This window comes from Garra rufa, chromosome 17 (assembly GCF_049309525.1).
Source record: "Garra rufa chromosome 17, GarRuf1.0, whole genome shotgun sequence".
NCBI classification, from domain to species: domain Eukaryota; kingdom Metazoa; phylum Chordata; class Actinopteri; order Cypriniformes; family Cyprinidae; genus Garra; species Garra rufa.
The window spans coordinates 842,043-866,016 of NC_133377.1; the positions used below are offsets into that span (position 1 = coordinate 842,043).

Genomic DNA, 23,974 nt, shown 5'->3' on the forward strand with positions numbered 1-23,974 from the left:
CAGCTACAGCGGAGAATTGATGAATTTGATACTCAAGTCCGGCAACAGAAGGAAAAGGATTTAATGATACAGGACGAGGTGGAAGAAGAAAGAAAAAGTCTAGAACAGACCAAAGTCAAGATCCTGGAGCTGAAGACTGATGCTGAGCAGAAACATCGAGACATAAGCCTAAAATTACAAGAATTGAACACACTGCAAGAACATATTATGAAAGAAAAAGAGAAAGAAGAAGAAATGAAAGTAAAAGCAAAGATGGAAAGAGAAGAACTTGATCAGATTAAGAGGAAACTTAAACAAGAGAAAACTGAAATGGAAGAGGACAGGAAGATGATTGAACAGAAAAGAAATGACCTGGAGAATATGAAGTCTGAAATAGTGACACAAAGAGAACAAACAGAAAAACAAATGAGAGAGACCATCAAACTAGAAAGATCAGCACTTGACCAGAAAATGCAAGAAATTGATCTAGAAAAGGATGAAATTAAGAAGAACAAAGAAATAGTTCAAAAATTACTGGATGAAGTAGAAGAGCAGAGAAATTATATAAAACTCCAGAATGAAGAACTTGACCTTGAAAGACAAAAGATGACTGATGAAAAATATCAACTAGCTCAAAGTAAGACTGAACTGCAAAAAGAAAGTGAACAAATCAAATACTTGGAGGAGGAAATAAAGAAAGAGAGAGAAACACTGAAGGAAATTGAAGCTCATCTACAAAAGGACAAAGAAGAAATTAAGAGTGTCACTGAAGAAACAAAGAGACAGAAAGAGAATCTTGAAAAAATGAATACAGACATAATTGAACAAAAACAAGAGTTGAAGAACCGCAGAGACCTTCTAGAGCAAGAAAGAGAAGAAATTAATAATAAATGGACACAGCTACAGGAGAGAATTGATGAATTTGATACTCAAGTCCGGCAACAGACTAAAGTCAAGATCCTGGAGCTGAAGACTGATGCTGAGCAGAAACATCGAGACATAAGCCTAAAATTACAAGAGTTGAACACACTGCAAGAACATATTATGAAAGAAAAAGAGAAAGAAGTAGAAATGAGAGTGAAAGCAAAGATGGAGAGAGAAGAACTTGATGAGAAGAAAAGGAAACTGGAAAAAGAGAAAGCTGAAATGGAGGAGGACAGGAAGATGATTGAACAGGAAAGAAATGACCTGGAGAATATGAAGTCTGAAATAGTGACACAAAGAGAACAAACAGAAAAACAAATGAGAGAGACCATCAGACTAGAAAGATCAGCACTTGACCACAAAATGCAAGAGATTAATCTTGAAAAGGATGAAATTGAAAAGAACAAAGAAATAGTTCAGAAATTAATGGATGAAGTAAAAGAGCAGAGAAATAATATTAAACTCCAGAATGAAGAACTTGACCTTGAAAGACAAAAGATCACTGATGAAAAATATCAACTAGCTCAAAGTAAGACTGAACTGCAAAAAGAAAGTGAACAAATTAAATACATGGAGCAGGAAATAAAGAAGGAGAGAGAAACACTGAAGGAAATTGTAGCTCATCTACAAAAGGACAAAGAAGAAATTGAGAGTGTCACTGAAGAAACAAAGAGACAGAAAGAGAATCTTGAAAAAATGAATACAGACATAATTGAACAAAAACAAGAGTTGAAGAACCGCAGAGACCTTCTAGAACAAGAAAGAGACGAAATAAACCAGAAATGGACACAGTTACAACAGAGAATAGATGAATTTGATGCTCAAGTCAGTAAACAGAATGAAGATAATCTGAAGGAACAGAAAAAGATGGAAGAAGACAGAAAAAGTCTAGAAGAAACCAAAGCTAAGATCCTGGAGCTAAAGACTACAGCGGAACAAGAACAGATTATGAAAGAAAAAGAGAAAGAAGAAGAAGAAATGAGAGTAAAACCAAAAATGGAGAAGGAAGAACTTGATCAGATAAAGAGTGAACAGGAAAGAAAGAAAACTGAAATAGACCATGAGCAGAAGAAAATATATGATCATAGCAAGATGATTGAACTGGAAAGAAAAGAGCTGCATAAGATGGGATCTTACATGATGACAGAAAAAGAGCAAATGGAAGACATGAGAGAAGCAATCAAACTAGAGAGATCGGCACTTGACCAGAAAATGCAAGAGATTGATCTAGAAAAAGATGAAATTGAAAAGTACAAAGAAATAGTTCAGAAATTAATGGATGAAGTAAAAGAGCAGAGAAATAATATTAAACTCCAGAATGAAGAACTTGACCTTGAAAGACAAAAGATCACTGATGAAAAATATCAACTAGCTCAAAGTAAGACAAAACTGCAAAAAGAAAGTGAACAAATCAAATACATGGAGGAGGAAATAAAGAATGAGAGAGAAACACGGAAGGAAATGGAAGCTCATCTACAAAAGGACAAAGAAGAAATTAAGAGTGTCACTGAAGAAACAAAGAGACAGAAAGAGGATTTTGAAAAAGTGAACATAGACATAATTAAACAAAAGCAAGAGCTGAAGAACTGCAGAGACCTTCTAGAGCAAGAGAGAGAAGAAATTAATAATAAATGGACACAGCTACAGCAGAGAATTGATGAATTTGATACTCAAGTCCGGCAACAGAAGGAAAAGGATTTAATGATACAGGACGACGTGGAAGAAGAAAGAAAAAGTCTAGAACAGACCAAAGTCAAGATCCTGGAGCTGAAGACTGATGCTGAGCAGAAACATCAAGACATAAGCCTAAAATTACAAGAATTGAACACACTGCAAGAACATATTATGAAAGAAAAAGAGAAAGAAGTAGAAATGAGAGTGAAAGCAAAGATGGAGAGAGAAGAACTTGATCAGATGAAGAGGAAACTGGAACGAGAGAAAACTGAAATAGACGAGGACAGGAAGTTGATTGAACAGGAAAGAAATGGCCTGGAGAATATGCAGTCTGAAATAGTGACACAAAGAGAACAAACAGAAAAACAAATGAGAGAGACCATCAAACTAGAAAGATCAGCACTTGACCAGAAAATGCAAGAGATTGATCTAGAAAAGGATGAAATTGAAAAGAACAAAGAAATAGTTCAAAAATTACTGGATGAATTAGAAAAGCAGAGAAATTATATTAAACTCCAGAATGAAGAACTTGACCTTGAAAGACAAAAGATCACTGATGAAAAATATCAACTAGCTCAAAGTAAGACTGAACTGCAAAAAGAAAGTGAACAAATCAAATACTTGGAGGAGGAAATAAAGAAAGAGAGAGAAACACTGAAGGAAATTGAAGCTCATCTACAAAAGGAAAAGGAAGAAATTGAAAGTGTCATTAAAGAAACAAACAGACAACAAGAAGATCTGGAAAAGATGAGCACAAACATAAATGAACAAAAACAAGAGCTGAGAAACCACAGAAAGCTTCTAGAGCAAGAAAGAGAAGAAATTAATAATAAATGGACACAGCTACAGGAGAGAATTGATGAATTTGATACTCAAGTCCGGCAACAGACTAAAGTCAAGATCCTTGAGCTGAAGACTGATGCTGAGCAGAAACATCAAGACATAAGCCTAAAATTACAAGAGTTGAACACACTACAAGAACATATTATGAAAGAAAAAGAGAAAGAAGTAGAGATGAGAGTGAAAGCAAAGATGGAGAGAGAAGAACTTGATGAGAAGAAAAGGAAACTGGAACAAGAGAAAGCTGAAATGGAGGAGGACAGGAAGATGATTGAACAGGAAAGAAATGACCTGGAGAATATGAAGTCTGAAATAGTGACACAAAGAGAACAAACAGAAAAACAAATGAGAGAGACCATCAGACTAGAAAGATCAGCACTTGACCACAAAATGCAAGAGATTAATCTTGAAAAGGATGAAATTGAAAAGAACAAAGAAATAGTTCAAAAATTAATGGATGAAGTAGAAGAGCAAAGAAATTATATTAAACTCCAGAAGGAAGATCTTGACCTTGAAAGACAAAAGATCACTGATGAAAAATATCAACTAGCTCAAAGTAAGACTGAACTGCAAAAAGAAAGTGAACAAATTAAATACATGGAGCAGGAAATAAAGAAGGAGAGAGAAACACTGAAGGAAATGGAAGCTCACCTACAAAAGGACAAAGAAGAAATTGAGAGTGTCACTGAAGAAACAAAGAGACAGAAAGAGAATCTTGAAAAAATGAATACAGACATAATTGAACAAAAACAAGAGTTGAAGAACCGCAGAGACCTTCTAGAACAAGAAAGAGAAGAAATAAACCAGAAATGGACACAGTTACAACAGAGAATTGATGAATTTGATGCTCAAGTCAGTAAACAGAAGGAAGATTATATGAAGGAACCAAAAAAGATGGAAGAAGAAAGAAAAAGTCTAGAAGAAACCAAAGCTAAGATCCTGGAGTTGAAGACTACAGCGGAACAGGAACAGATTATGAAAGAAAAAGAGAAAGAAGAAGAAGAAGAAATGAGAGTAAAACCAAAAATGGAGAAGGAAGAACTTGATCAGATAAAGAGTGAACAGGAAAGAGAGAAAACTGAAATAGATCATGAGCAGAAGAAAATAGATGATGACAGCAAGATGACCGAACAGGAAAGAAAAGAGCTGCATAAGATGAGGTCGGACCTTAAGACAGAAAAAGAGCAAATCGAAGACATAAAAGAAGTGATTAAACTAGAGAGATCAGCACTTGAACAGAAAATGCAAGAAATTGATCTAGAAAAGGATGAAATTGAAAAGAAGAAAGAAAAAGTCAAGAAATTAATGGATGAAGTAGACGAGCAGAGAAATTATATTGAATTTCAGAATGAAGAACTTGACCTTGAAAGACAAAAGATCACTGATGAAAAATATCTTCTAGCTCAAAGAAAGACAGAACTGGAAAAAGAAAGTGAACATATCAAACACTTGAAGGAGGGAATAAAGAATGAGAGAGAAACACTGAAGAAAATGGAAGCTCATATTCAAAAAGAAAAGGAAGAAATTGAGAGTGTCACTGAAGAAACAAAGAGACAGAAAGAGGATCTGGAAAAAATGAACACAGACATAATTGAACAAAAACAAGAGTTGAAGAACTGCAGAGACCTTCTAGAACAAGAAAGAGAAGAATTAAAACATACATGGACACAGTTACAACAGAGAATTGATGAATTTGATGCTCAAGTCAGTAAACAGAAGGAAGAGTATATGAAGGAAAAGATGGAAGAAGAGAGAAAAAGTCTAGAAGAAACCAAAGCTGAGATCCTGGGGCTGAAGACTACTGCTGAACAGGAACAGATTATGAAAGAAAAAGAGAAAGAAGAAGAAGAAGTAGAAGAAGAAATGAGAGTGAAAGCGAAGATGGAGAAGGAAAAACTTGAGATAAAGAGTGAACTCAAAAGAGAGAAAACTGAAATAGATCATGAGCAGAAGAAAATGGTTGATGACAGCAAGATGATTGAACAGGAAAGAAAAGAGCTGCTTAAGATGAGGTTGGATATAACAACAGAAAAAGAGCAAATGGAAGACATGAGAGAAGCAATCAAACTAGAGAGATCGGCACTTGACAAGAAAATGCAAGAGATTGATCTAGAAAAAGATGAAATTGAAAAGAACAAAGAAATAGTTCAAAAATTAATGGATGAAGTAGACGAGCAGAGAAATTATATTGAATTTCAGAATGAAGAACTTGACCTTGAAAGACAAAAGATCACTGATGAAAAATATCTTCTAGCTCAAAGAAAGACAGAACTGGAAAAAGAAAGTGAACATATCAAACACTTGAAGGAGGGAATAAAGAATGAGAGAGAAACACTGAAGAAAATGGAAGCTCATATTCAAAAAGAAAAGGAAGAAATTGAGAGTGTCACTGAAGAAACAAAGAGACAGAAAGAGGATCTGGAAAAAATGAACACAGACATAATTGAACAAAAACAAGAGTTGAAGAACTGCAGAGACCTTCTAGAACAAGAAAGAGAAGAATTAAAACATACATGGACACAGTTACAACAGAGAATTGATGAATTTGATGCTCAAGTCAGTAAACAGAAGGAAGAGTATATGAAGGAAAAGATGGAAGAAGAGAGAAAAAGTCTAGAAGAAACCAAAGCTGAGATCCTGGGGCTGAAGACTACTGCTGAACAGGAACAGATTATGAAAGAAAAAGAGAAAGAAGAAGAAGAAGTAGAAGAAGAAATGAGAGTGAAAGCGAAGATGGAGAAGGAAAAACTTGAGATAAAGAGTGAACTCAAAAGAGAGAAAACTGAAATAGATCATGAGCAGAAGAAAATGGTTGATGACAGCAAGATGATTGAACAGGAAAGAAAAGAGCTGCTTAAGATGAGGTTGGATATAACAACAGAAAAAGAGCAAATGGAAGACATGAGAGAAGCAATCAAACTAGAGAGATCGGCACTTGACAAGAAAATGCAAGAGATTGATCTAGAAAAAGATGAAATTGAAAAGAACAAAGAAATAGTTCAGAAATTAATGGATGAAGTAGAAGAGCAGAGAAAAAATATTAAACTCCAGAATAAAGAACTTGACCTTGAAAGACAAAAGATGACTGATGAAAAATATCTTCTAGCTCAAAGTAAGACAGAACTACAAAAAGAAAGCGAACAAATTAAATTAATGGAGCAGGAAATAAAGAATGACAGAGAAACACTGAAGGAAATGGAAGCTCACCTACAAAAGGACAAAGAAGAAATTAAGAGTGTCACTGAAGAAACAAACAGACAGAAAGAGGATCTGGAAAAGATGAACACAGACATAATTGAACAAAAACAAGAGTTGAAGAACCGCAGAGACCTTCTAGAACAAGAAAGTGAAGAAATAAATCATAAATGGAAAGAAATACAGCAGAAAACTGATCAATTTGATACTCAAGTCAGGCAACAGAAGGAAAAGGATTTAATGAAACAGGAAGAGATGGAAGAAGAAAGAAAAAGTCTAGAACAGACCAAAGTCAAGATCCTGGAGCTGAAAACTAAAGCTGAGCAAGAACATCAAGCCATAAGCCTAAAAATACAAGAGCTGAACACATTGCAAGAACATATTAAAGATAAAGACGAAGAAATAAGAGTAAAAGCAAAGATGGAGAGAGAAGAACTTGATCAGATAAAGAGTGAACTGGAACAAGAGAAAACTAAAACAGTTCATGAGCAGAAGAAAATTAATGATGACAGAAACATCATTGAACAGGAAAGAAATGGCCTGGAGAAGATGAGGTCTGAAATAATGTTACAAAGAAAGCAAATAGAAGAAGAGAGATCAGATCTTGACAAGAAAACAAAACAGACTGATCTAGAAAAACGTGACATTGAGAAGAGCAAAGAAAGTGTACAGAAATTATTGGATGAGGTGGAAAAACAGAGAAATAATATTAATCTTCATAAAGAAGAACTTGAACTTGACAGACAAAAGATCACAGATGAAAAAGATTTTCTGGCTCAAATAAAGACTGAACTGCAAAAAGAAAGTGAACAAATCAGACACATGGAGGAGGAAATAAAGAAGGAAAGAGAAACACTGAAAGAAATGGATGTTCATCTACAAAAGAAAAAGGAAGATATTGAGAGTGTCAATGAAGAAACAAACAGACGAAAAGAAGATCTGGAAAGTATGAGAGCAAACATAAATGAACAAAAACAAGAGTTGAAGAACTGTAGAGACCTTCTAGAACAAGAAAGAGAAGAAATAAATCATAAATGGACAGAGTTACAACAACGAATTGATGAATATGAGCAGTCAAAGACTGAGTCTATGAGGAATGTTCTGGAGGAGACCCGAAAGAAAGAAGAAAAAATAGAAGAAATGGAAGAAAATCTTAAACGGGCTAACAAGGAATATGAAAGTATCATAGAAGAAACAAACAGGAGTAGAAGCGAACAAGAGAAAATAGTGTCACAACAAAATCAAAAGATTGAGACAGAGAAAGATCTTCTGGAGAAAGAGAGAAATAAGATTGAAAAGGAAAGAGAAGATTTGCAAAGACGATCTAATGACCTGCAGATGCACATGACAGAACAAAAAGAAAAAGAAGAGCTCAGTAAAAGATCAATGGATGAAGAGAAGAAGCTTCTTGATGAAAAGTCTGGAGAAATTCTGAGACAGAGAGATGAAATAGAGAAAGAAAAAGACGACGTGCTGAAGAAGTGGAATGAGCTGGATGTTCTCCAGAAGAAAATACAAAAACAAAGAGACGAAATGGAAGAAATCAAAAATGAGTTACAGACAGAAAAGACTGAAATAAATCAACAGGAGCAAAGACTGGAGGAAAGTTTAAGAGCTGTGAATGAGGAGAGGAGAGATCTGGAGAACATGAGGTATGAATCTGAAAAATACAGACAACAATTGGAAGAAGAGATAAGAGTAAAAGCAAAGATGGAGAAAGAGGAACTTGATCAACTGATGGCCAACATATTGATGGAACAAAAAGAAACCGAAAGGACCAAGGATATGATAGACCTTCTAAAGAAAGAACTGGAGCAAACAAAAGCCAAACTTAATTCTCAAGAGGAGGAAATCAAACTGGAATTGCAAATAGCGCAAGATGAGAGGAAAGATCTGGAACAGTCCAAGGCTGAAATCAAGAGACAGATTGATGAAATAAAGATCATGCAAGAGCAGAAACACCAGCAAGGAAAAGAAAAAGAAGTGTTTGAAACATTGAAAGAAGAACATCCTTCTGGACAGCTTGTTCAACAGAAGAGAGAAGAAATGACCTCTCAAGAAAAACAAATACAAATAGATGAAGTCAACAGACTCTTGTCTGAGATTCAAAGGGAAAGGGAAGAACTTGAAAGAAACAAAAAAATATTGGAACTGAATGGAGCTGAATTAGAGACAATGAGAGATCAGAAAGACACAAAGCTCAAAATGAGAAGTGAAGAAACCGGAATGGATCCAAGCCAAGAGGACACTGCACTGACAACAGAATACAAATATATACCAGATCCATCCATGCTCAGTAAAGATGAAACCGATGGCCTTACTGACATGTTGATGATAGAGAAGAAGGAACTAGAAAAGACAAGACTTGTTTTGCAGAGAGAACAGAAAGAGATTGAGACAATAAGACAACACATTGACAGAGAGAAGCATGATCTGGAGAAATATAAAGCTGATCTTGAGAAACAATATGAAGAGATGGAGATATGCAAACAGAATATGGAAAATGAAAGATCTGAGTTACAAATGACTCAAGATAAAATTAAGATGGACATGGAAAAAATTGAAATGAACAACAAGAGCAAACAGGAGAGAATAGAAAACATGGAAGTTCAACTTCAAGAAAAGAAGAGACAAATGAAAAACATCACAGATGAGATGAAATGGAGACAAGGGGAGTTGGACTTCATGAATTTAGAGATTAAAAGAAAGAGACAAGAGATGGTAGACACCAAAGAAATGGAGGAACATGAGTTAACTGACATACTTCCAGAAGGAGAGGAGTCATTAAAAAGACAAATGGAGGAAATACAGAACCAAAAAGAGGCATTGCAGAAGGAGAGGGATGAAGTTGAAAAAATACTTGCTGGACTGCAGAAGGAGCAATTGGAAATGGAGATGCGTCAGGCAATGTTAAACTCAGAAGGAGATGAACTAAATAGAATTAGAGTCGATCTGGACACACAAAAAGATGAGCTTAGGCTTATGCAACAAAACATAGAGACCGAAAGAGACAAGCTGGAATCAAGGTTAAGGACAACAGAGGACATAGAGAGACTTTTGGAGGACGTATTGAAAGAAAAGGAAAGGGTAGAAGAAATGGCAGCCCAACTTTCCAAAGAACAGGAAGAGATTAAAATTATTATGACTAAGACAAATGCATGGATGGAGGAGATGAAACGGATTGAGGAGGAAATTAAAACAAAGCAAGAAGAAATTAAGCACATTGAAGAAGTGAAGACCATGAAAGATAGTGATATTCAAGAGCTTCTTCTGAGGAGAGCAGAATTTGAAAAAGTAAAGACTGAAATTGACATTGAAAGAGAGGAAATTCAGAAAATACGAAAGGAGTGTGAAAGAGAAAAACATGAACTGGAGCAAATGAAAACAGATTTGCAGAAAGAAGAACCACAGAAAATCCATGCAGAAGTGCAATATGGTGTTATGGACTCATTGAAAGGAGAGAAAGAAGAAATAGAAAGGATGAAAGCTGAACTCCAGAACCAGAAGAGAGAAACTGAAAACATGATGGACATTATAAAAAGAGAGAGGGGTCAACTGGAACAGATGAAAGCTGAAATGCAGCAAATGACTGCAGAAATAAAGGGCACTGACAGTGATAAGAACTTACAAGATGAAATTATGAAGACTGAAGCAATCCTCAATGAAACCAAGAGACAGAAGAATGACCTGGAACAGATGAATGACAATTTGATCAAGGAAAAAACAGAGCTGGAAAGCACTTGTCAGTTTCTAGAAAAAGAAAAGAGAGAAATGGAAACTAGATTGCAAGATATGGTGAATGAACTAAATAATAAGCTTAAGGAATTAGAAGATCTACAGAAGTTGGAGAAGATGGAGGACAAAGAGGCAGAGAAGAAAAATCTGGAGAAAATGAAGGATGAGATGGCTAAAGAGCGTGAAAAAATTGAAAATCAAAATGAAGATTTAAAAATGAGAAGAGATGAGCTGTTGCGCATGAAAGAAGACATTCAAAAGCAGACAAGAGACCTAGAAGAAATGATGAACAAAGTGACAATGGAGAGGAGTGAGCTAGATATATACAAACAAAAACAACAACTGGAAGACATTGGGAAAGCTTCAGAAATAAAGTGGGATGCGACACTGGTGACCACTGAAAGGCTCAGACCAGATGAAGAAAAGGAGAGAAAAAGAATAGCACATCTGCAAGATCAGTTACTGAAAGAGAAGAAGGATGTTGAAACCACCAAAGAGAGAATTAATAAAGAGATGGAACATATTGAAAAGATGCAAACTCAATTAGATGACCAAAAAGAAGAGATCAAGCTTGAAAAGCAAAAATTAGAAGACACAAGGACTGAGATTCAAGACAGGACAAATGCTCTGGAGAACATTATGCAGGACTTACAAAAAGAGAGGGAAAATCTAAATGCGTTAGTAATTCAACAACAAAAAGAAAGAGAAGATATGCATAAACTAGCAGAAGAAAACAAAAGAAAAGAGAAGGATGCTGAAGTTGAGATACAAAGACAGTTAGAGGACATAGAAAATGTCAAGGTGAGGTTGGCACAAGAGAGGAATCAAATTGATCAAATGAATGCAGAAATACAGACTAAACGTGAAGAACTAGATAAAATAATCAGACAACAGCAAGAGGAGATTGAAATTAAAGAGAATGGCATGCAAAGAGAAAGAAAGGCTTTGGAGGAGATAAATACTGAGCTAGAAAGGAAAACCACTGAATTGGAAAACAAGATAGAGAAAGTAACTCTCTGGGAAGCAGATATACAGAAACAGAAAAATGATGTAGAAAAGCTAAGGAACATTTTAGAAAGAGAGAAAAGTGAACTTGACAGAGAGAAAGCTGAAGTAAAACAAGAAAAACAAGAGAATGAAAACATTATGAAAACCATCAAGATTGAGTTGGAAGACCTAGAGCAACTGAGAAATAAAACTGAGGAAGAGAAGAAAGATGTGCTGGACAGACTGTTAATAGAAAAACATGAAATGGATCAATTAAAAACCAAGTTGCAGTTGGAGAAGGAGAGTGTTGAGGAGGAAAAGAAGATGTTAAAGCAGTTGATGAACAAAATTGAAAATGAAAGATCTGAACTGGACAGCAACATTGTGCAGATGAACATGGACAAACTAAACATTCAAAAAGAAAAAGACTCCCTGGAGGAGATCAAGGCAGATTTACAAAGAAAGTCTGAAAAGCTTAATGAGGAATTAAGGAAAACAGACCAAATCACCTCTCAAACCAGTATAGACCAAGAGGACATTCAGAAGAGATTGGATGACATGAGAAGACAGGAAGAAGAGCTCAGTACTATGCGTGCTGACATCGAAAGGCAGACAAAGCTTCAACAATCTGATCTGCTGCTACTTCAGACACAAAAAGAGAACTTAGAAAAGAGCAAAGCAGAGAATGAGACTCTTAGAGAAGATCTTGAACAACAAAAAGAAAAGAGTGACTTGACAATACAAGAACTGCACAAAGAAAGGCTGGCCTTGGAGCAGGAAAGAGGCACAGTGGAAAACACACAGAATGAAATAAGACTTAAAGAACAGGATCTGGCAAACAAAGAAAGAGAACTTGACATGCAAAGAAAAGATTTAGATAACCTAAGAAACATTGTTATGACTGATAAAATGCAGCTGGAAAAGAGGCAAAATGTTATGAATCAACAGCAGCAGGAGGCTGAAGACTTGATTAGCGAAAACAGAAAAATAAGAATTGATTTAGAGAGCATGAATGCTCATCTGGAACAGGAGAGACGGCAACTACAAGAAAACATCAAAACATTTGAAGAGCAGAGGAATGTTTTTGATCAAGTCAAAGTTGATGCAGAGCAACAGACCGATGAGCTTGAGAAAATCACAACAGATACAAAGTGGGAAATGGAACCTCTTGAAAAGGAAAGAGAAGAGATTGATGCTTTGAAGAAAGAAATCCAGAGTAAGAACAATGAACTGCAAAGCTTAAATTTTGAGATTGAAAAGTCCAAGCAAGAAATGGCAGAAAACAGAGATCAGTTTGAAAAAGAGATGGTATATTTGAAGGAGAAAAGAGCAGATTTACTGACAGAAATTGATCAGCGAACCAAGATCAAAATAAAGAAGAAAGTTCTCAAAACAGTGGTGGTCAGTGAGGACACTAAAGAAGAAAAGACAGACGCTGAACTGCAGGCTGATTTCCAGAAACAGAAGGATGAACTAGAAGAGCTGAGGAACACAATTGTGATGGAAAAATATCAGGTTGAAAAGAGAAAGGTCACATTAGATCAACAGCAGCATGAGTTAGAAGACATCATGGCAGCCATCAAGTGTGAGAGAGATTTGCTTGAGAAAGAGAAGTCTGAACTTGAAGAACACAGACATATCCTCAATATAAACATGCAGACAAAACAAGAAGAACTTGAGAAGCTTAATAACGATGTTCAAAAGGACAAAGAGGAGAATGAAAACAGCAAAAAGATCATGGAAAGTGAAAAACATTGTATCGAACAGGAGAGAGCTGATTTCAACAGACTGAAGGAAGAGGCTGAACAAGAGAGAACTTTGCTGCAACAAGATAAAGACATGATAAAGAAAGAAAAAGAGGACATGGAAGGCATTATAGTGGAAAAAACAAAAACAATGGAGGAGTTGCAAGAGCAAATAAACAGACAATTATCAGAACTGGAGATGTTAAACATGGAGATTCAACTAAAGAGAACAGAAGTAGAAATCCATCGCTTGCCAGAAGAGATGAAAACAAAAGATCACTCAAAGACAGATACTGATGTCCTAAGAGAGGAAGCACAAGTAAAGAAACAAAAAACAGATGAACTTGAGATATATCAACTGAAGACCATCTCAATAGATGCTGAAACACAAACATCTTTGGATGAGTTTGAGCAAATAGATGATAGCAGACAAAAGGAATTAGAAGATGAAACAGCTGCAACAAAGACAAAACAACCCACTGTGACAAAGTTAGAGGACACGCACGCATCTGAAGTGCAAGAAATAAGGGTCTCTTTAAATAAAGAAATTGAAGATTTGGAGAGAATGAAGACAATGATGAAAAAGGAGCAACATGAACTGGAGCAAGCAAAAGCTGAAGTTCAAAGGCAGAAGGAGGACTTTGAGAGAAATATGAAGGAAGTCATGAAGGAGAAGTCAAGAAATGAAGAACAAATGCTACAACTTACACAAGACAAGGAGGAATTATCAAACAACCTTGATGAGAAAAATAAGGAAATAGAGAGCATCACGAAAACATTCATGAGAAAGATGGAACAACTGAAAAAGACTATAGCGTTACTGAAACAAGAGAAGGAAAGCATTGAAAATGAGTTGCTTCAACAAAAGCAAAATGAACAGGAGAGACTAAAAATTATGAGAAAAGAAGATGACGAGCATACTGAGAAAGTCACACACAAAACAGCATTGGAACAAGTACAAGACACTAAAGAGGAGGAAAAGACAGACAGAGACAGCAGAGACATTTATTGGGCCAAAACAGTTGGAGAAACAGAAGCACAAACTTCTAAAATCAATGCCGAAGAGGAAGATCTTCTGCTAAAGGATGGTACGACCCTAGAATGGGATGAGCTAAACATCATGAGAGCAGAATTACAGAGGCAACATGACGAAATAGAGAACAAAATGAGGATCATACAAACTGGCCTTCTTGAGCTTGATCAGGCAAAGGATCACCTGCAAAAATTGAGGGATGAATGTAAAACTGCAGAAGAAGAAAAGTCAGTAATCATGGAGAGTCTCGAGCGGAGGAGGAACAGCCTGGAGAAGGTTCAAGGTGAGATAGTGAGGCTTACCAAGGAGATTGAGTATCTCACAGAAAGCTATGAATGCAAAAGAAGAGAACTGCTAGAAATTGAGACTGACATACAAAGAGAGACAAGGACTGTGGAGACTCAGGAAACTAAGATTCAGAGTGAACAAGAAGACCAATTCATTCAAGAACATACAGAAGATGTTAAGCAGATAAGATCTCAAGAGACACAAACTGAAGACCAGGAAAGAGATGCTCTACCACAGTATGAAGAGATACAGGCAATAAAAAGCAGAATACAGGAAATGAAAGATGAACTAAAGAACAGATTACAAGACATACAAAGGAAGGAACTGGAAAGACTCGGCATGCAAAAAGAAAAAATCGAGTTGGAACTACGGAAAGCTGAAATCGAAAGATATAATGAAGCTCTCCAGCATGACAGAGAAACTGACAGACTTAAGCTCATAGAAAAGGAGAAGGAAATACTTCTGTTAAGAGAATGTATGCTGATTGAGATCAATCGAATGAGGAGTGAAGAAACAGAAACAAGCAATCAGCGCTTGGAGATTATAGAGCGCCTCATTAGTGATGCAGCTGTAAGAGTGGACAGATTCAGAAGGGTTACTGACAAAGCCGTGCAAACGCTGATGCTGGAAGGAGATGGAGAGCAGTTTGGAGGAGCTCAAAGAGTGATGACTGAACAGGTGGAAAGTGTCAGTGGCAGGGTGGAGAGTTCCCTGAACGTCCAGAGTGAAGACAGGGTTGAAGGAGCGAGAGGAGAATCCCAGATTGGGGGCGTGGTCGGGCCAACTTCAAGGAGATTGCGGCTACTGCACTGGATCAGACGGCGCTGCTGTTGCTGCTGTCCCAGAAATACTAGAAGCACTGTGGAGGAAGACACTGAGGACATTTTATAAACACAGGTCTTGTTTATTTAGTCAATTTTCACATGGAATTTGACAGAAACTGAGAGGCATGTCCTAAACAAATTGAATTTATGAGTATTTCTTTATTTTTTATTTATATATTTATATGTAGTATTCTGTGAGAAAAAAAAACAGTAATGTAATGTCTACAAAAAATATGTAAAAAAAAAAACATTTAGTCATATTATCACAGCTGATATAATCCAATAAAACAGAGTTTTGCATTTTCAAAACACAACACAGATGCTTACATAAGCCAGAATGAATCTTTCATGAATACATACAGTAACTCATTAGCATAATGTGTGTGTTATGTGTGTGTTATGTGTGTGTTATGTGTGTGTGTGTGTGTGTGTGTGTGTGTTATGTGTGTGTGTGTGTGTGTGTGTGTGTGTGTGTGTGTGTGTGTGTGTGTGTGTGTGTGTGTGTGTGTGTGTGTGTGTGTGTGTGTGTGTGTCTTCAGTTTTCACTAATGTGTCAGTAAGCGCTCTGGGTCACCTGATCCTGAAATTATGTTTTGATTTCTCATGACAAATTGCTATAATTATCTTTTGTTTTGTGTTTGGCTTCTTAGACTTAATCCTAAACCTTTCCAGATGGAACTAAAGTGTTAATGGCTGTTAACTGGCATCTTTAGAAATTTCTGCGCAATTATCTGTGAAGAAGCAAAGCTCACCTGTAACGTTCAATGGTAATATATGCACATTCCTTTGGGGATGAAAAGAGTGCAGATGAATGTGAGAGGAAGGATTTCCCAATCTTACGACTGCATCAGCATGAGTGCTCAAGGTCGTGTTTGCATTCACATTGCAGATGTGCCCTGTATTACACGGACACGAAGAAGCTGCTGTGAGTGATGGATTTCACAAGGATTTCACAGTATGCCAAAGAGCTGCCAGTGAACTAAACTGGTAGGATAACTACAGAGGCTTTTTAATTACCGACTGAATGATCAGAGAGCTTTGTGAATTTTATGCAGCTTAAAAATGATGCAATGGATTTTTAGACGATAACACCATCAAGTGTCTATTAAGAGGATCAAACGCCCATGAGTTCCAAAACAATTATATTCTTATTTAATGAGTATCTCCCAGATTTGCATACATACACACACACACACACACACACACACACACACACACACACACACACACACACACACACACACACACACACACACACACACACACACACACAAACATATTGTTTTCAATGTACTGCTTGGATTTGTCACACACATAAACTAAAATATTATTTGCAATGTCTTGCTTTGGAATGAAATAAATGTAAATTTGCACCTAAAACTTTTGTAATGTGTTCATATGCATTCACATTAAAACTGACTTACCTTTTTTTGCTGTCATGTGATCTGTCTTACCATATTCACCATTGTGACATCTCAAATCGTGTCATGTTGTTGGAAAGAGTAATGGAAAGAAAGAAACAGAAGAACATGTTCAGAATTATAGTGATTTTGCACTTAGTTACAAGTTGAATCTGCCTTATATTGCAGTCAGATGATCTACTTTACCACATTGTGGCAGATCAATCTATGGCACGTACATAGAAAGAGTATTGCAAAGAGATGTTCATAAATACAGTAATTTATCAGAATAATGTATTCATATTCAGATTTGACAACTTTTATTGCTGTTTTTGATGTTGCCACATGGCATTTCTTACCATTTTTGCCATTGTGACGCTTAAACCATCGCATGTAGTTGGAAAGAGTCATGCAAAGAAAAAAAAAACAATTAAGAACATGTTTAGAAATACTGTGATACACCAATTATTGCGAGTTTTAATGCATTTTTTGGTTTTAGGTATTCATATTCAGATTTGACTTACCTTTATTTGCTGTCATGTCTTACCGTATTCACCATTGTGGCATCTCAAATTGTGTCATGTAGTTGGAAAGAGACAGAAGAACACATTCAGAAATACAATTTTTAAATTGTATTAATTAATACAGTTTTCTATGTATTCATGCACAAAACATTCAGACTAAACTTGCCTTATTTTGCAGTCACATGATCTACTTTACCACATTGTAGCAGATCAACATGTACAAATAAAGAGTAATGCAAAAAAAGAGAAGAGCATGCTCAGAAATACAGTAATTTTCCAGAATAATACACCCATGATGCACTTTAAAACAAATTAATGCAGGTTTTGGTTTATTTTTTGGTTTAATGTATTCATATTCAGATTTGACTCAACTTTTATTGCTGTCTACGGTGCCCGCCAGGGGACACCTTCGGTTCACTTATGTTTGTCGTGGCCACGACATATAAACTCGTGGGAACGTGATATTATGTCGTGGCCACGAGATCATTTTGTCGAGGTAATGACATCCTTATGTCGTGGCCACAAGATGCGATGATGAGGGAACGAGATCCATTTCTGGTGGCCACGACTTCTTATGTTGAGGAAACAACATGCATTTCTCGAGGCCACGAGTTTAATACATAAACAAACCTGCGTGACCATAGTAACCCAGGATTAGCCTATCAGAGATAGGTTTATTAATATTTTATTTTTAATTAAGAAATTATTATATTAATTGTTACAGAAATTGTTACAATATTAAATTATTATATTAACAATGGGCGAAGCTGTATATGCGAATGCTGATGCTGTCTGTGCGCGATGTAGACATTTTATGCATCCCAGTCTTATCCATTATCTCCTCTTTCTGTAATATTTGTAGGCTATTATTAGTTTATATTCGTTATTTTCCCCTTCATTTCGATCTCTTAACGTTCTGAATGTAGGTTCTATGCCTGGGATTTTTTACTGGAATGCAGTTCAAAGGCTGAATTGAACATATATTGTATTTTATTTAGTCTAATTAATAGACAAATATAGTGTTTCAGTGAGAGTGAATTATTCACGTAGTTTCATTTGGAAATCATTTATCGTCACACCGTAAAATAGGCCTACATGACATTCCTTCTATTAACTGATCGTCTTTTTTCCTTATTTGTATTATTATTATTATCGTCATCATTATTATAATTATTATTATTATTATTATTATTATTATTATTATTGTATATATTTTTATTTTCATTTATATTCGTTTCACTCTGTGAATGATTCATTCGTCAGTGAACATGTTCAGTAGGCCTATTATATAGTCTAGTCTATTAGATGAAACAAAATAAAAATATGTTCAATCCAACCTTTAAACTACATTCCAGTCAAAATCAGTCACAGCATGTCAAACATTTACAGTATCATTTCCATATACGTTAAGTAAAGAGATGAAAATGAAGGGGGAAAACGAATATAAACGAAAATAAAAAATATATAGGCCTACAATAATAGGCTAATTATAATAATTAATAATAATTATAATAATGATGACGATAATAATAATACAAATACGGAAAAAAGACGATCAGTTAGAAGGAATGTCATGTAGGCCTATTTTATGGTGTGACGATAAATGATTTCCAAATGAAACTACGTGAATAATTCACTCTTCACTGAATCACTATATTTGTCTATTAATTAGACTAAATAAAATACAGTATATGTTAAATTCAGCCTTTGAACTGTAAAAATCCCAGTCATAGAACCTACATTCATAACGTTAAGGAGATCGAAATGAAGGGGAAAATAACGAATATAAACGAATAATAAAAATATTACGGAAAGAGGAGGATCAGTTAATGGACAAGACTCTGAGATGCATAAAATGTTTCCTGTAGGACTATTTTATTTGATGTACTTTATGTAATATTTATTCATGATAAACTTTTTAATATAGTCTACATCGCACACAGACAGCACTGGCATATACAGCTTCGCCCATTGTTAATATAATAATTTAATATTGTATTAATTTCTGTAACAATTAATATAATAATTTCTTAATTAAAAATAAAATATGAATAAACCTATCTCTGATAATCCTTGGTTACTATGGTTGTAACGCTCAGCCAAATCAGGCAGGCTACACAAATAAAAGTTAGTTCGGTAATCCCTCTCTTAACCCTTATTCAAAGGAAGTTATACAGAATAGACAAACATCGTGAAGATTGGATACCATCCACAAGTGTATTTACAGTGCAAAAGATCAATACCAAAACGACAACATATGCACATATACAACATATAGTATGAGTGTGTGTAAACTCCAAAAAACAGTCCAATGTTTGTGTATGTGTGTGCGTGTGTACGATTGCTTCGGCCTCACCGGTAAAGCTTTAGAGTCCGTGAGCACGAAGACGATGAACAGCGCTGTCCTGTAACAGAATCGCCCGAAACACAGTCCAACCAGGTCGTAATCCTCAACGAGATTAATCCACAAGTGCAGTATTTCCACGAAGGCTGATAATCACAGGTAAAGACAGCGTTAACGACCGTATATCCAGAGAGCCCTCCTGAACGCTGAAAAGCCGGCTTCTTTTATCGGAAGTGTATAATCAGGTGTTTTAGATGACGTCAGGGAATTCCCTAACGTAGCGCGGCAGAACTCTCGCGAGACAAAAACAGGGGAAACCACATTTTGCGGGGCAATACAGACAAGGGGATAAAATTGCACCAGCAGATACAAATAAATAAGCAAATTAGCAATTCATTAACTGCTTATAAATATCCCTCTTATGTGGCCATGCTACATGGTCACGCAGGTTTGTTTATGTATTAAACTCGTGGCCTCGAGAAATGCATGTTGTTTCCTCAACATAAGAAGTCGTGGCCACGAGAAATGGATCTCGTTCCCTCATCATCGCATCTTGTGGCCACGACATAAGGATGTCGTTACCTCGACAAGATGATCTCGTGGCCACGACATAATATGACGTTCCCACGACATAATATCACGTTCCCACGAGTTAATATGTCGTGGCCACGAATTAATATCTCGTGGCCACGACAAACATAAGTGAACCGAAGGTGTCCCCTGGCGGGCACCGTAGCTGTCAGGCAATCAATCTTACCTTATTCACAACTGTGATGACTCAAAAAGTTTTATGTAGTTGGAAAGTGTCATGCAAAGAAAGAAACAGATTTCATCATGTTTAGAAATAGTGATTTTTAGAATAAAACACTCATGCTGCATTTTAACACCAATTGTTGCAAGTTTTGGTGCATTCGGTGTATTTATTGTGTGTATTTATTGTGTGTATTTATATAGTGGTTTAATGTATGTATTCATATTTAGATTTGACTCATCTTTTATCGCTGTCAGGCAATCAATATTCACAATTGTGACAACTCAAACAGTTTCATGTAGTTGGAAAGTGTCATGCAAAGAAAGAAACAGAGTAGCACATGTTTAGAAATACAGTGATTTTCAGAATAAAAGATGTATGTTGCACTTTAACACAGTAAAGGTTTCTTACCATTTTTGCCATTGTGACAGCTTAAACCATTGCATGTAGTTGGAAAGAGTCATGCAAAGAAATAAACAAATAAGAACATGTTTAGAAATACAGTGATTTTCCAGAATTAAAAAAAAACATATTGCAGTTTAACACAAGTTATCAATACAGTCTTTCTTACCATAATGACCATTGTGATGGCTCAAATCATGGCATGTAGATAGAAAGATTAATGCAAAGAAACAGAAAAGAACATGTTAAGAAATACAGTCATTTTCCAGAATAAAACACTCATGCTGCACTTTAACACAAATTAACACAGGTTTTGGTGTATTTTTGGTTTAATGTTTTCATATTCAGATTTTATTTAACTTTTATTTCTGTCAGGCAATCAGTCTTATTCACAATTGTGACAACTCTTCGTGTAGTTTAAAAGAGTCATGCAAAGAAATAAACAAAGAAGCACATGTTTAGAAATACACTGATTTTCAGAATAAAAGATTTATGTTGCACTTTAACAAGTTAATACAAGTTTTTGACGTTGTCACATGTCATTTGTAACATCGATTAACAGTATAGCGTATGTTTAGGTTAAATCAATCAGCCTATTTCCAATAACCCACTGGCAAATTGCCATCAAAACAGTTACAAACCTATCAAAACCTCTCATATGCACAGAAATGTAGTAAACAAGAGCTTACAGAGTAACGTTACATAAACAAGAGAAAACATAAACAAGAGCTCTACATTGTTAGCCTCACCGGTTCAGATGCTAACGAACTTTTTCAGAGTAAGAAAAGTGTCAGGAACAGTTGTATGTATTATTTGTGTGATTTTAACGACTGAACTTACCTTAAATCAATGACAACAGCAGCGAGAGATTTTTTGGTTACAAGAGTTTTGCTGCTTGTTGTGTTGCCGCCGCCGGCCCGTTTCCATGGCAACTCTGCAAAGTCACGTAGGATTACATTAACACAGAATTAAAACATTAAATTAACAATTTAAAATCTTAATAAATCATTATTCAATCTTATGTTGTAGTTCTGACCCAATAGGTGCAACAAATAATGAGACATATCAGCACTTTTATATTTTAATATTCATCTATTTATTTATTTTTTACAAACATTCAGTCACCTTACTTTATTTGAAACGCTTACAGGATTTTTTATCACTTTGATTTTGTTATGTAGATACATTTTGCAAGTCTCACTATTTTTCACTCCATGCTTTCATATTTTTTTTAAATGAAAAAAATATTTAATGAATGAATTAATTAATTAAATCAGTGATTCTTGGGAATTTGGATAAAACAGGTTTTAATTTTCAAAAAAAAAAAAGTGTTTGATTACACCAGACCAAGGTCTTAGCTTTTCAGCAATGTACTGGTGTCACCTCCCCATTTTGTATTTTTTTTTTCATAAAATAGGCGTTTTACTTTTTAGCGTTTTACAACGTTTACTTTTTGCTTAAATCAAACAAAAAAGTTTTTTATTTAACAAACATTTTTGTATTAAAAGAGACTATTACTTTAATAACTCAGCAGCACTGACAAAATATATTGTATGCATATTTATTTAAAAAAATTAAAACTCCCTCTGACGGTGGTGACAGTGGCCTCATTACAACATAAAATTCCAAAATGTATACCACTCAAGTCAACGGCTTCTTGTTTAACAACTTTATTTAACTATTTGGTCCAACAAATAACAATCCTGAACACTGTGATAAAACATTTTTCAAATATTTCAACACCGTCAGACAGAAAACCTGACGGTGGTGACATCTGACGGAGGTGACAAAAACCTACTATTTCCCATGATATGCATTAGTTGTTCACATTAGCCATCTTGTTTCCACTCTGTTGCTAGCTACTTCAGACTTGTTTTTAAGTATACACTTATGTCATAATCAAATCTAATATTAATACAAAAGAGACGGTGTTGACATGTTATGGTTGCCACAGTAGCAGTGTCCAAAAATATGAACAAGTTTAAGAGACAATTGCATATTTACAGGAGCTTGGCTGATCTTGAAGCATGCAGTAGAGCTGAAGATTTGATAATGTGGTCCTCAAAAATGCAGTTGACCTTGTAGTTGCCTGATTTTATTGCTTTTTATAAATATCTGACGGTGGTGACGCATATGTGGGACACATTTTGTGCAACCAAAAAATAATAGTAAATATTATTCAAAACACAGTATTTGTAATTTTTGATACATATTACAATGTACTCTTTCATATAGTAAAAATATTATTCAATTAAATGATTACTTTTTGCTTTTTTAATCAAGTTGAAATGATTATCTCCTATCTGAGGACAAGTGATTTTGTAGGCAATGGGCCAGATTTGATAAATAAATTAATACAAAATTAAAATAAAACTATAAAAGAACCTTACATATGTGCAACTGACCCTCTGATTATAATCTTGATTCTTTTGATTTATGAAAATGTTCTTCATTTCCAACAGAATGAGCACTTTTCTTGGTGGGACATGTTTTTGCCAAATTTTCAAGAATCAGTGAAATACGATATTTATAAAATATGTCATATAAGCACTCATTAGAAACACTGACTACACCGACCGTCGGGTTGCCAGTGGTGTAACAACTGAGGGCCAACCGCGTTAAACCACTGGTGGCATGCCACCTAAAAATGCTGGCAGGCCGACAGCATTTTAGCTTTGTCGACTCGCCGGCGAACGTCCACTCCAAAAATTGCTGGCAGACCGATTGTTAGCTGGGTCTAGTCAGTGATGGTTTAGGGTGCCATGTCATCTGCTGGTGTTGGTCCACTGTGTTTTCTGAGGTCCAAGGTCAACGCAGCTGCTTCCTGCAGCAGGACTTGGCACCTGCACACAGAGCCAAAGCTACCAGTACCTGGTTTAAGGACCATGGTATCCCTGTTCTTAATTGGCCAGCAAACTCGCCTGACCTTAACCCCATAGAAAATCTATGGGGTATTGTGAAGAGGAAGATGTGATATGCCAGACCAAAACAATGTAGAAGAGCTGAAGGGCACTATCAGAGTAACCTGGGCTCTCATAAGACCTGAGCAGTGCCACAGACTGATCGACTCCATGCCACGCCGCATTTCTGCAGTAATTCAGGCAAAAGGAGCCCCAACTAAGTATTGAGTGCTGTACATGCTCATACTTTTCATGTTCATACTTTTCAGTTGGCCAAGATTTCTAAAAAATCCTTTCTTTGTATTGGTCTTAAGTAATATTCTAATTTTCTGAGATACTTGGGGTTTTCATTAGTTATCAGTTATAATCATCAAAATTAAAAGAAATAAACACTTGAAATATATCAGTCTGTGTGGAATGAATGTATAC

General features: G+C 35.6%; 1 protein-coding gene across 1 annotated transcript; it reads left to right on the plus strand.

Moving 5' to 3' along the window:
• The first annotated feature begins 10,128 nt into the window (after positions 1-10,128).
• LOC141289704 (uncharacterized) lies at positions 10,129-16,653 on the plus strand. The gene is made up of 2 exons (XM_073821878.1): positions 10,129-15,297; positions 15,875-16,653. The coding sequence occupies exon 1, from the start codon at positions 10,135-10,137 to the stop codon at positions 15,289-15,291; it is 5,157 nt and encodes a 1,718-aa protein (XP_073677979.1). The 5' UTR covers positions 10,129-10,134; the 3' UTR covers positions 15,292-15,297; positions 15,875-16,653.
• The last annotated feature ends 7,321 nt before the right edge of the window (positions 16,654-23,974 follow it).